General features: G+C 36.0%; 1 protein-coding gene across 1 annotated transcript in view; it reads right to left on the bottom strand.

The window, feature by feature from the left end:
- Positions 1-4,844, bottom strand: part of tmem63c (transmembrane protein 63C) — a gene marked incomplete at its 5' end in the record, with an annotated part of 41,465 nt that extends 36,621 nt beyond the window's left edge. Inside the window, 2 exons of the mRNA XM_081393957.1 lie at positions 1,664-1,743; positions 4,611-4,844. Of these exons, the coding sequence (XP_081250083.1) occupies positions 1,664-1,743; positions 4,611-4,844 (314 nt within the window). The remainder of the gene's footprint in view (positions 1-1,663; positions 1,744-4,610) is intronic.
- Between the last annotated feature and the right edge of the window lie 8,284 nt (positions 4,845-13,128).

Raw genomic sequence — 13,128 nt, 5'->3', positions numbered from 1 at the left:
ATGCTGATGCAGAATAAAGCAACACTGCCAAACCTTTAGAGTTATGATTTAAATTTCACCCACTGCTCCCACAGGGACACTGTGTGTGTGAGCTGAAATGCTTTAATAATACTAACATACTGTACAGGCTTCTCAAAACTAAGCAAAAATTCAATGGTATGCAAAATTGTAAATGACAATTGAAACACTATGTATATTGTATATTATATAATCATTTTTATAATGCATTACATATCATATCATATCATATTAATATATTCCATTCATATCATAGTGTTGAGACTGCATTAGTTAAGATCTCTAATGGACTTAGGACTTATTCTGCTCGACTTGAGTGCAGCATTTGATACCATTTCGCACAGGATTCTGTTAGACAGACTAAAGTCTATTGGGATCTTTGGTACCCCCTTCGGATCTTATCTTACGGGTCGTCCTCAATTTGTACAGCTGAAGCAGTTTCGATCAAATCCTTCACATGTCACTACTGGTGTTCCACAGGGCTCCGTCTCGGGCCCTCTCTTATTTATTATTTATCTTCTACCTCTTGGTAATAGTTTTAAAGAAATTTGGGTGGGATTCAATTCCACTGTTATGTCGATGACACCCACCTTTACCTGTCCTCCAAACCAACTTCTACTTTTCCTCCATCTGTCCTTTCAGATTGCTTAGCTGAGATTGAAGCTTGGTTTACATCCAATCTTCTCAAACTTAACAGTAGTAAAACTCAAAATTCTTCTTGTAGGGTAAAAAATCAATCTGGCTAAATCAAATTGTTCCTCTGTGAACATTGATCATTTTCCAGGTCAAAAGTTTTGGTGTCATGTTTGACAGTACTTTATAATTTGAAGCTCATATAAATAAATAGAGTCACTCGATCTGCATATTTTCACATACGTATTATTAATCGACTTAATAGCACAGCTATTCTTGTTCATGCTTTAGTGACATAACGTATTGATTATTGTAACGCTCTTTCCTACGGCCTTCATGCGAAGCTTCTCTACAAACTTCGGTTAGTGCAAATTATTTGCAGAACTTCTGTAACTGAAAATATGACTCCCATACTACAACACTTGCTTTGGCTCCGAGTTAAATACCGTATTGATTTTAAAATCCATGGCACTTAATAATCTTGCCCCTTCATACTTATCTGTCCTTCACATCTACACCCCTACTCGTATCTTTAGATCGTCTTCTATACTCACTCTTGTTCTCCCTCGAACTCGCACAACTTAATACTTAATCTATGGGGTCTCAAGCCTTTAGTCCCTAATTATGGAACGACAGGATGTGCAAAAATGTGAAAGTCTTCTTGTTTTTAAATCTCATTTTAAGACTATTTTTTTTTAGGCAGGCTTTTATGTAATCGTATTTGTATCCAGTCTGTCCAGGCTGTAATGAGGATCATTTATTATTTATTTTTGATTGTTGTATTATGTTTGTAAGGTGTCCTTGAATGTCATGTAAGGTGCCTATAAATAAAATGTATAATAATAATAAATTCATGCCAAATAATATAATGTCCTAATAAACCAGCAGGTGGCGCCAGGATCTCACACTGACCTGCTAAGCATTCAGTTCACTCAACCACCACACACACAGTTGTTCAATTATTTACATCTTCAATGCATTCTGCAAACAGTCAACAGTTATGAGATGATACCTGTCATTTTCCATAAGAAGAGCCAGGCGGCCGTAGTCCCATGCTGCCTTCCTCAAACAGGAGAAGATTAGAAGCAGGAACTACAATAAAAATAAACCAAACCTCAGTGATATCAGCATACTGTTCATATCATGTTCAAGATATGAGTGACCTAAATAAAAACAGCATAACTGCTAGTAAATTACATGCACAGTGAACAATATCAAATGCTCATGCATTTTAAAAGATGCGATATTTAGAATATACCCAGAAGACATTGTGCCACTTTAAATGTGTGCCAAAGCTATTGGTATAAAAGCAGAATAAGAACTATTTGTGTAAGTAGACCCTTGCACTCACTAGACCCCTGAACTGCAGTAATAATTAGCCATTTCTTTGGACGGATAGAGACGAGGTGTGTGGTTGTCTTGGAAACTAACAGGCTGTGCGGTCTGCATGCACACTTGTGTTCATAATGAATAACAGTCAATGAAAAGACAACAGAAAGCGCTGACTACTGGGAAGCTACTAGTCTCTGTTTAGCTTCCTAGGTTGCTTGTTCTAAACTTAAAGGTGAAGAGCGTTATTTCTTCCTCACAAGCGTCACCAAAAATAACTGTAAAAAACAATCCCACTGTTTATAATTTAATCATGAGCGATTCAATGTTGAGTTCAACTCAAATGTGCTGTATATAAACTACTGTTTAAAAGTTTGGGGTCAGTAAGTAAAAAAAAAAAAAAAAAAAAAAAAATTATACTTTTATTCAATAAAGATGCACTGAATTGATCAAAAGTGACAGTAAAGACTTTTTCATTGTTACAAAAAAAATCTATTTCAATTTAAATGCTATTCTTTAAACTTTTTATTTATCAATAGCACTTAACAATTTTCCACTGCAATTTTAAGCCGTGTTAACTGTTGCAACATTGATAATAATAAGAAATGTTTCTTAAGCACCAAATCAGCACATCAAATAAATGCAGCCTTGGTGAGCATAAGAGTCTTCTTTCAAGAACATCCCAACCCTAAACCTTTGAATGGTAGTGTACAGACATATACAGTATATACACTGCAAAAAGAGGTAACCTGCGATTGTTACTTTAAAAAGCTAATTCTACCTGATTTAACCCATATAATGAAGTTTTGGTGGTATAAATAAATGTATTTAGGTTGATTTAGCAACATTACATAATATTATTGACTTGAATAGAACTTAAATGTTAACATTTTTAGGTCACCATTTCTTTCAGTGTATATGCGGCAGCAGGTATGCTTTTCTTCAAATTAATTTAAACTTTTCTTTTTCATAGATTGGGGGAATGTCATATTTCACCCCAAAAGCAAATAACTAATTTAGACATTAGGCATATGTCATTTTTCATGACAATTTAGCAAATTCCCTTCCCAAATTCTCATTAATTAAAATAATCCAATATTTATTTTTTCATTAAAGTCCCCATGAAATCAAAATGGCTTTTTTGATTTTGGCTTTAAGTATGAATGTTAGCCTTACTGTTATCTATAAGCTAGTGTGCTTCAAAACAAAGACAAAATTTGCATTTAGAAGATACAAGCATTCGAAACTTACAGTCTCTCTTTTCTGCCAATAAGGATCAATGATTTTGATGATATCACTCTGCACTTCTTCTCATCAGATTTTCTGTCCAATCAAATTCTCTCTAGAATCTGAAGCGTGAAATATCCCGCCCCCTACATTATAAATAGACACTGATTCTGCAGCTGAAATCAGTTACTTATTCACACATTAACATGGTGAATGGCACAAAGTGCACTACATAGGGGAAAAAGGAAAGGAGCTGATCGATATGTCTTGCCCTGTCTTCCTGTTTCAGTGGAAATTATTCTGATTTCTCTCAACATGGGGACTGCAGAAATGTCAGTCAATCAATGGCAAAACAAAGTAACTTGAATTACTAATTTTAAAAAGTAACTCTATATATTTGGTTGTAAATTTAAAAGTAATATGTTACTGCACATACAAATTTTATTTGAAATTACTTCTTTTTTTTTTGGTGTGAAAAAGCAACAACATGTTCTTCACCCAGACACCGGAGTTCTTTAGGGTTCAAATTCGGAGGATTAAATTCTCAAACAATTAGAGGTTATAACATCATTGAATCACAAGAAAGTACATAAGATGCACTTGACATTAAGGGCCAGATTTACTAAACAGGGCAAATGAGCGTGAGAGCGCAATTCCATAAAAGCGCAGATGGGAGTGGAAAGTTCTGCGCGTGATTTACTGACGATGTGCAAATCAAGTGAAGTTCACAACGTAATTTCGGGAGGAGTGAACCCATCTAGTCTTTCAATTAACAGCCGGAGCATAAAAGCAGCCGCTCACCTTGCTCCGGCATCAGCTGTTTTGGCATCCCTCCACCTCCCCAACTCCACCAATATAATTTAGGCATCTTGCTACCATTATCATCATCCAAGCATTAGTAGTCCCACTGGGGGATGTATATAAGCTCGAGTTGAAACTGCTTCCTCGAGCCCCTCCATTGCGGACAGCAAGCCAAATACACTTAACCTTATTAGCTTAAAGATTATATGGGCAAAGGAACTCGTGAAAGAACACAAACATAGTCAGATCATTTCCATAATGATCAATGCAATCTACCAAATTAGCGTCTGGTTTAAGACATGCTTTCTTTGGTCTTTAAATAATGGCGCAAATACCTAATAGGTCACCTTGCATGATTCATTTAAATACTTTCCTCGCATAAATTTTGCATCTGAAAGGGAAACTCCTACAAATGCATATGCAATGAAATCCATGTCCATGCCTTTTCAGCGCTAATTTTTCACTGTGTCTTTAGTAAATCCTGAAAGTAGTTTTTTAATGCCAAAAGAGGGTTTGTGCTGGCGCAAGCTGTTGGTACATCTGGCCCTAAATGTCATTCAGTTGTAGATAAACAATGAAATATGTTAACAGGGATGTTGTACCAGCCACACAACGACGTTGATGGCGAGGACAGTGGGGACTCCTCCAAAGGGCAGGCCCTGCAGGACACTGCTGCGAGAGTGAGAGCGATAACATCTCTCTGCCGTGCCGTTCTCCTCCATCAGTGAGCCCAGGAAACTCCTGACGTCCAGCTCCTCTAGAGGACTGCCACCACCTGCAGGCCAGGACTCAAACACCGGCGGAGACGAACCCAACAGGTCAGAGCGCACCGCCATGGCTCAAGAAGCCCTTCAAACTGTCAAAGCATCACTGAGGAGAAACGACAGGGAACAAACAACATCAGACATGCAGAATATTTGAAAAGATAATAACATTGATGATGTCCACTACTCATTCATATGGAAAAAATACAAAATTAGTCAATCAGGAAACATTTGTTAAATGAAATGAAGCAAAATAAGTTTAAATAAAATAAGTAGAAGTACTAAAATTTCTAAAACAAAAACTGAAATAAAAATAAAGCTAAATAGAAATATTTAAATCAAAAACTAATAAAAAAGTGTCAACAGTTTTAAAATGAAAACAAACTGAAAATAAAAAGAAATAAAAGCTATTTCAAAATATGAATAAATAGCATAATATAATATATAAATCTGATCTCTGACTTTGGTATCTTGGCAAATCAGGGCACAGATTAAGACATTGTTGAGATATCTTCTGAAACCTCTGAGATTACTAGGGTCTTTTTTTCGCAGGAGAAAGAGATTTTTCCCCAAGGGAAGATTCCTTTCCATCAGCTACTTCCATAGACGGAGTGTGTTTAAAGCTAGAAATCTGTCTTCCCCTGGCCATGGGCAAGATATGTGTAATACACTTTTTTCAGCAAGGATGCATTAAATTAAATGTGACAGTAAAAGTAACAAATAAGACTTTTACATTTTTGTTACAAAAAAATCTATTTCAAATAAATGATGTTCCTTTGAACTTTCAGTAACACTTTAGTTTAGGTTCCAATTCTCACTATTAACTAGTTGCTTATTAGCATGCGCATTACTAGCATATTGGCTGTTTATTAGTAGCCTACTTATAAAGCACATATTAATGCCTTATTCTTCATGACCATATTCTACATCCCTTAATCCAACCCAGTGCCTAAACTTAACAACATTACTAACTATTAATAAGCAGACAAAAGTCGTAGTTAATAGTGAGAATTGGACCCTAATCTAAAGTCTGAAAGAACTTTCTATTCGTCAAAATATCCTGGGGGAAAAAAAATATCAGTTTGCGCAAAAATATTAAGCAGAACAACTGTTTTCAACATGAATACTGTAAATGTTTCTTGAGCAGCAAATCAGCATATTATTATGATTTCTGAAGGATCATGTGACTGAAGACTGGAGTAGTGATGTTGAAAATTCAGCAATAAGTTACATTTTAAAATGTATTAACATAGAAAATACTTGAGATGGCATTAGTGATTTTTTTTTTAAAGACATACAGTATGCCTTGACCTTCTGAAGAAGACAATAATGGGATTTCCTCTAAATTTTTCAGTTTAATGCTGACACTGATGTTGAGGACCGTATAATGATCTTTACGAAGTATACCCAGGCCTGAGCAGTTGAAGCATTGTGCATTCATTCTGCAAAAAGCTGGTACTAGCAACGGGGCAATTTGAACAAACATTTCTAAACCTTTGAACAAACACTGGGGCAGCTTGAAGCACCATTTTCACTCAGTTTAACAGATGTGTTTCAATTACCTTTATGAATATTGCCCTCAAGCGCATTAACAGGAACACACAAAACAGGGTCAACGCTCACTGCTTTCTTTGGTGATATTACAGATAATGTTGTGCCTTAATGATTGCCATAGTACTGACAAACTCACACACAGACTAAGCCATTTCACATCAGTCACTTAATCCCCATAAAATCACTTTTTGAAGCAACATCATCCTCAAGTCATGCAGACTATTTGACTCCAGCAAATCTAATCGACATTGTTGAAATATACATCTACATTTACATTGTTGAAATATACATGGAGTAAAGTTAGTTATAATGCTGTCATTTCCTGTTGTTTGTAATGTCAATCAATATATTCAGACAGTATATATAATATATATTATTATACAATATTGCAATAATAATAAATGTTTAAATTGACTAAGTTAATATAAAAAAGAAGAAGAAGAAAATGTATATATTTAAATAGTTTTACAGTTAGCTTTTAAAAATCTAGAGATATGCTCGAGTAAGAACAACTAACCATCTTTACAGTATAAAACTACTGGTATCTAAATCGGGTCAAACAGCAAACATTCAGGATGAGTTAAAGCTCGCTTTTATGAGAAAAATTCTGTTGACAGAGAAAAATATAACATCCCCCATAACTCACTAATTTACTGTCAGCTCAAATAAATAACCAATAGGTTTCCAGTCGGACAGATGGTGCATACAGTAGATGGCTCTTTTGCTTAGCACAGTCTGACTCTCATCCTCTAGCCATAGGTTAGGAAAGAAAAACTAACAGCCATTAATCACAGGTTAAGAAATTATGATGATGAGTCAGCAGTTCTTTCCTCTAAACATTGTGTGTACAGTACACACACACACACACACACACACGGTATAGTATACTATAATATACACTATACAATGCTGTACAACACATAAATAAGTTCTACTAAAACTTACAACATTATTTCATAAGTGAAAATGCTCAAAAAATAATGCTCCAACGCCCCAAAAAATATCACATTTCCTTTACAGCTACTGCAACACAAGATTCATGAATATATTGTGTATATAAAAGCGTCTCAGATAACAAAGCACTGTGTATACTAGGGTTGGGTACCGAGACCCGGTGCCAATAGGGAACCGGTTCCGACGTAAACGGTAGTAACCAGACCGAATAAGAACGAAACTTTCGGTGCCTGATGTTTTTTACCGCCCCCTATAAAGGCGAGCATACACTGTGCGATGTCTGTGCGATTTCAGCAAGGAACCTACTCACACTGAACGAGTAGATCGCATGCGATGTAAAGCCAAAGCTCAGGATTTATGTGCTCACACTGTACGGTCCGAACGTCGAGCTGCGACTTGACTGCTCACACTATACGTGTGAAATATGCGCGAATCAGCGGGATAAATCCTCGTGCCGGGTTGCGCCTATGGACGATATCATGTAGCCTATCCAGAGATATTGTCAAAACAAGCATCAGCTATCAATATCAAGAAGATTTAGCATTTCCAATTTATATATTAAATTATTAGTAGGCTTGTATTATTATTATTATTATTAGGGAAGGCTACTTTTATTATTAAACTGATAGGCTATTATAATTACATAGCCACGCAACAATTTCATAGCGCATCACCGCATAACTAACGCGCTGTGAGGATAATAAAATATTAGCCTACATAGAAGCTTTACTTCTCCTCATTAAAAATTGTCTAAAACATTTAGGTCGATTACAATGAATTATACATATAATTAATTATTAACAGTCTATAATATGTCCGAACACTGCAATAATTCATCAATGAAAATTAAAAACAGCTTTATTTCCAAACATTTTTTTAATAATAAAAGAGGCAAAGTGTAGGCTACATCGCAGGTGGCTTGGAAGAAGTGGGTAATGGTTAATCCATTTTGCAACACGAACTGGAGGTAAGCAACAGTAATAGCTTTGAACTACAGAACTTAAAGATCTCCCTTTTTTCGTTAGGGTTAGGGTTAGGTTTTTTTTTTTTTTTTTTTGCTGCAGATGAAATTGTTTTCGCGCAGGCGCAGTGAGGGAAAAAACACTGAGTTTAGGGCAATCGGTTCGTAGCTCTGCTTCAACTGTGCGATATAGTCACGAGGAGCGACCAAAATTTCTAACATGCCTGAAATTCATCCGACCATCCGATTGCCGGTCGTGAGAGGTTAATCGCCTCTCTTTTCCCCCTGTACACTGCACGAACACTGCACGACAAACGACGCACGACAAAGCTGAAAATCGGCCCGACCCGAAAAAGAGTCGCACGAGTCAGAATTCGGCTCAAAATCGGACGAAAATCGCACAGTGTATAAAACATCTCGCGGCACGAATGATCCAATAATAAAACATCTCCAGTAAACCAGCAGAGCGAGCATTAATTTAGTTCGTTTGTTAAATAAGAGGCAATCTAGCGCTGAAATGCGTTTTTTAAATCAAGTGATCAAAGTGCTCGTTGCCGCTGCGATCAGTGGCGCGGATACAGTGTTTTCTCTTGTGGCTCGCGCACACTGCACTGTCACTCGGACGCGCGCTTCGTTGCGGAGATCGATCTATTTATGAGGCGCCGTCTATATGATTATGTGCGCGGAGAGTTTGTGTGTGTGTGTGTGTGTGTGTGTGTGTGTGTGTGTGTGCTCGCGTCTCAGATGAGTATGCGCGGAGAGTTCCGCGCGTCTCGTGTGTGTAGAGTTTGCGTGTTTGTGCGTGAGCGACTTTAGATGTGATGTTGAGCATTTCATATTAGTTTGAGCATTCAGCAGTATACATGTATGACTTAGTAGGCCTATATGTGTATGCAAGGGTTTCATATGTGCGTGAATGAAGTTTGATTTAAAGGGATACTCCACTTTAAAATGAAAATTCTGTCATCATATACTCACCCTCATGTTGTTTCAATTCTTTATGAATTTCTTTCTTCTGCTGAACAGAAAGTTTCTGGTCTCATTTACTTCCATAGTATTTTTTTTTCCTACTAGCCTATGGAAGTCAATGAGACCAGAAACTGTCTGGTTACTGACATTCTTCTAAATATCTTCCTTCCTGTTCAGCAGAAGAAAGAAATTCATACAGGTTTGAAACAACATGAGGGTGAGTATATGATGACAGAATTTTCATTTTAAAGTGGAGTATCCCTTTAAGCCCTAGACGACGCCTATCTATTCATTCTGGTGAAATCACAAAATATAATGGACACAAAGTGTCCCTGCTTGATATACAACCACTGATGAGCATAATCGTAAAAAAAAAAAAAAAAAAAAAAAAAACTACGAATGCGGATTAGAACCCAAAACCTCTGACACGCCTGACTAAAGTTCAAGTTCAGCTGCCAGTGTTCCTCTTCGGATAAGTCTAGTATTTTAATGCCAACTGCAAATCTTGCATATCAAGTATGAAGTATATCAATATCAAGTATATTTATATGAGGCTATACTGTGTGTGTTAAATATTTCTGCTCAGTGTCAGATATTTCTCTGTTTTGTAAAAGTCATAATATGAGAAGACAAAATTTTGATGTTAACTCAAGTGTTTTCGGCTACATTAGTAGCCTTTTAAACGGCACAATTTTTCATTTAATCAGAAATCAGAAAATCTTTTTCAGAAAATCAAACACACACACACACACACACACACACACACACACACACACACACACACACACACACACACACACACACACACACACACACACACACACACACACACACACACACACACACACACACACACACACACACACACACACACAGAGGTATTATTTTTTTGATAAAGTGTGTGCGGTTTAGTTTTGTTAAGTACCGTTTCAAGAACCGTTTAAGCACCGGAACCGTTTGAAAAATACCGAGTAGGTACTGGTATCGGATAAAACCCAACCGATACCCAACCCTAGTGTATACATATGCCAATACTTTGTTATATGAGATGCTTTTACCTAAAGCAATGAATTAATAGATTTGCATGTGTAAAATATCAAAGCAGCAACAACATACTGTGTGAAAATAACAACATGTGAAATGCATACATAAATACTATTAAGGAACAATGTTCATTTTTAAGTGTCAAATAGATCATGTAAACAGTGAAATGTAATGGGAGAGAAACTCATTCCTGAAAAAGTGAAGTGTCATCTCACTCTGTTAGGTGTTTTGCACTTTACTTGAAAAGACTGAGAATGAGTAAAAGAAGAAACACATTTGCATCTACAGTCCCACTGTTGTGAGGGTGAGCAGCTGGAGATGCTAAGAGCTAAAGCCACCTGAGCTCCTGATGACACGCTGAAAAAAATGTATTTGTACAATAGAAATACTTCAGAAAAAGAAAAGCTTGTTATAATCATGTTCACAAAAGGGTCTATCAACTGTGTTTTTTAACCTACTATGGGTCAGAGGAGACTGTGAATGGGTCCAAGGGACTACAGATGAAAATGAGCTTTTCTGCTAACTCTGGCGCATTTACATTTTGAGTGTAAACAAAAAATGTCAATTGATGTGCATTGTCCCTTTAAAAAAATTTTTTTTTTAAAATACTAATTTTTGTATGAGCTAACAATGTCTGCAATGTGTCCAGTCAACTATGTTACTGTGAACTTTTTTCTTTTCTTCATTTTTAATAACTAAAGTGCTGCTTATCATATCCATTCAGAGTATATTTTATATCCAGACAGGTTGGAGTTTTGCATAACATCTCTTAAATTTACCAAATGTATAGATTTACAATATGTAACAAAAATTCTGTCCTTGGTGACTGTGCTGAGAATATCACAATATCTGCAAAAAAATCTGATTGTTTTTAAATTATCAAAATGATTGTTTTAAAATATTAAAAGCACTTTAATAGCACTTAATCAGAGTTTGTGGTGGCATACAGTTTGTCTGTAACAAATTTACCAGGGAAAACTGTCACACAGTTATTGTTACAGTTTCATTTTCATTGACTTTTAGTTTTTCCTTTGCATTTTTCACGTACAGACGTCAACGCAAACCCATCCCCGTTCACACGGATCTACGAAAACGACTAAAAATGCTGTATTATTCATGCCAGGCCAGTAGTTGGTGATGTCACTTTGTAAAGAAAACATGTTTCTCATGTTAGATTACTCGCTTTTGTTTAGTAAAATAAAGTTTAAGCTGCTAAAAGATCCGCTACTCCTCACCTTATCTTCCCACTATCCTGGACATAACAAAAACATCTTTCATTTCAAAATGGTATTTAATGATTAAGTTTGAAAGCTAGCAGATGTGTTACACAGATTAAATATATAAACCAATAGTAATTTTATTAAGAAAGCATACGGCTTATTCTATAATTGGCTGTACATTTCACATTAAAAAGTTAAAAATGCCTTGTTTAATGCTACGTTTAGCAAAGTTGCACAAGTTTTTGTCCTCTTGATCTTTTCTCAGAAGATTTTGCAGAGAGAGTTTCCTCCAAAGGATGGTACAAAATAAACACGCACACAAAGTGCCATGATGAAATGTTTTTCGTTTTGATATATGAAGCTTTTGGGCCTGGAATTCAATATTAGATTGTCCTGAACTCTGAACCACAAGAATCAACTTCAGTGCATGTCCAAAGAGTAAAAGCATTTGTCAGCTGAAGCTCCATTACCTGCTTGAGCAAGCACATGATTTTGGAGTATGTATGAAAAACGGAGAAAGACTTGAGACAGCAAAAAGCAAGACAGGAATAACACTGTGAACTCTAATCGACCCGCTTAATGAAACTTGTCAAATCATAAGGATAAAGATAATAGAGTGTTATGCCCCCATGAAACGACTAACAATTACCTTTAATGGAACAATATCAGAGTACCGGGGAGAACACTGAGTCATGTTTCAACATGCTTTTATCCTCACAGTGCTTGTTGTTTGTGTTGTGCTTGCATCTTTTACTGCAAAGTCACTGAATCTAGGTTACATTCCTTCAAATCAGCTCTCAGATCCTCAGGGCTCATGAATACAAATGAGTCCAATTCTTTTTGCATATTCACTTGATGCATTTTGGAAGTATTTTTGCTTCCCAAATAGAGAGGTGCAGGCTATCGCTATAACAGCTTTCCTGTGTTTAAGAATCCAAAAACATTCTACAAATAGTTTCAAAAGTAATTTCGAAAATAAATAGCATGTAGTTCAAGAGATGCAATTTCCCTATAAATTTAGGGATGTAATATTTAACATCCAAAAATCCATACATCCATAGCTTTCTTTCTTTCTTTACTAATATCATGAATTATTAATTCATAAGTATAATTAAGTTTTACGGAGTCGCACCACATGACATTTTAAAACCTCTGATTTTTTAAAGACTTATCAATCTTGACATAATCAGGGTCTGCAGGGGTCTTCTCTATATTTTTTCTGTATATTCCTGCATCTTGTTTGGACCACATTGCATTGATTCTGTGGAAAAACATTATATATATAAGATATATATATATCTTGGTGGAATAGATCTGCTACGCTGCTGCTGTTATAGAGCTAGTACAGGACTTGCCACTGCCAATACACACACAACACGCTACTGTGAGCAAGTAAGACATGCTGCTGCTGTACAATATAACGTACATAAATTACCCGTAGCAGATTTACTGTATACAGGTGGAGTTCAATGAGCAATAGCTTTGCTAATGCCAGTACAGTAACATGTTTGTTTCTACCTGTGCTATGCTAGAAGCATACAGTCTTTAAATTGTACAACACGACTCAAAGTAAAATACAAACAGTTAATTTCCGTTCACTCAAAATCACACACATTAGAATTTTAAAATATAAAAGCATATTTCACTAAAAATA

Source organism: Scardinius erythrophthalmus, assembly GCF_964197995.2.
Source record: "Scardinius erythrophthalmus genome assembly, chromosome: 19".
Taxonomy (NCBI): domain Eukaryota; kingdom Metazoa; phylum Chordata; class Actinopteri; order Cypriniformes; family Leuciscidae; genus Scardinius; species Scardinius erythrophthalmus.
Note: the sequence above shows the minus strand (reverse complement) of the source record. Positions and strands in the feature narration are given on the sequence as shown.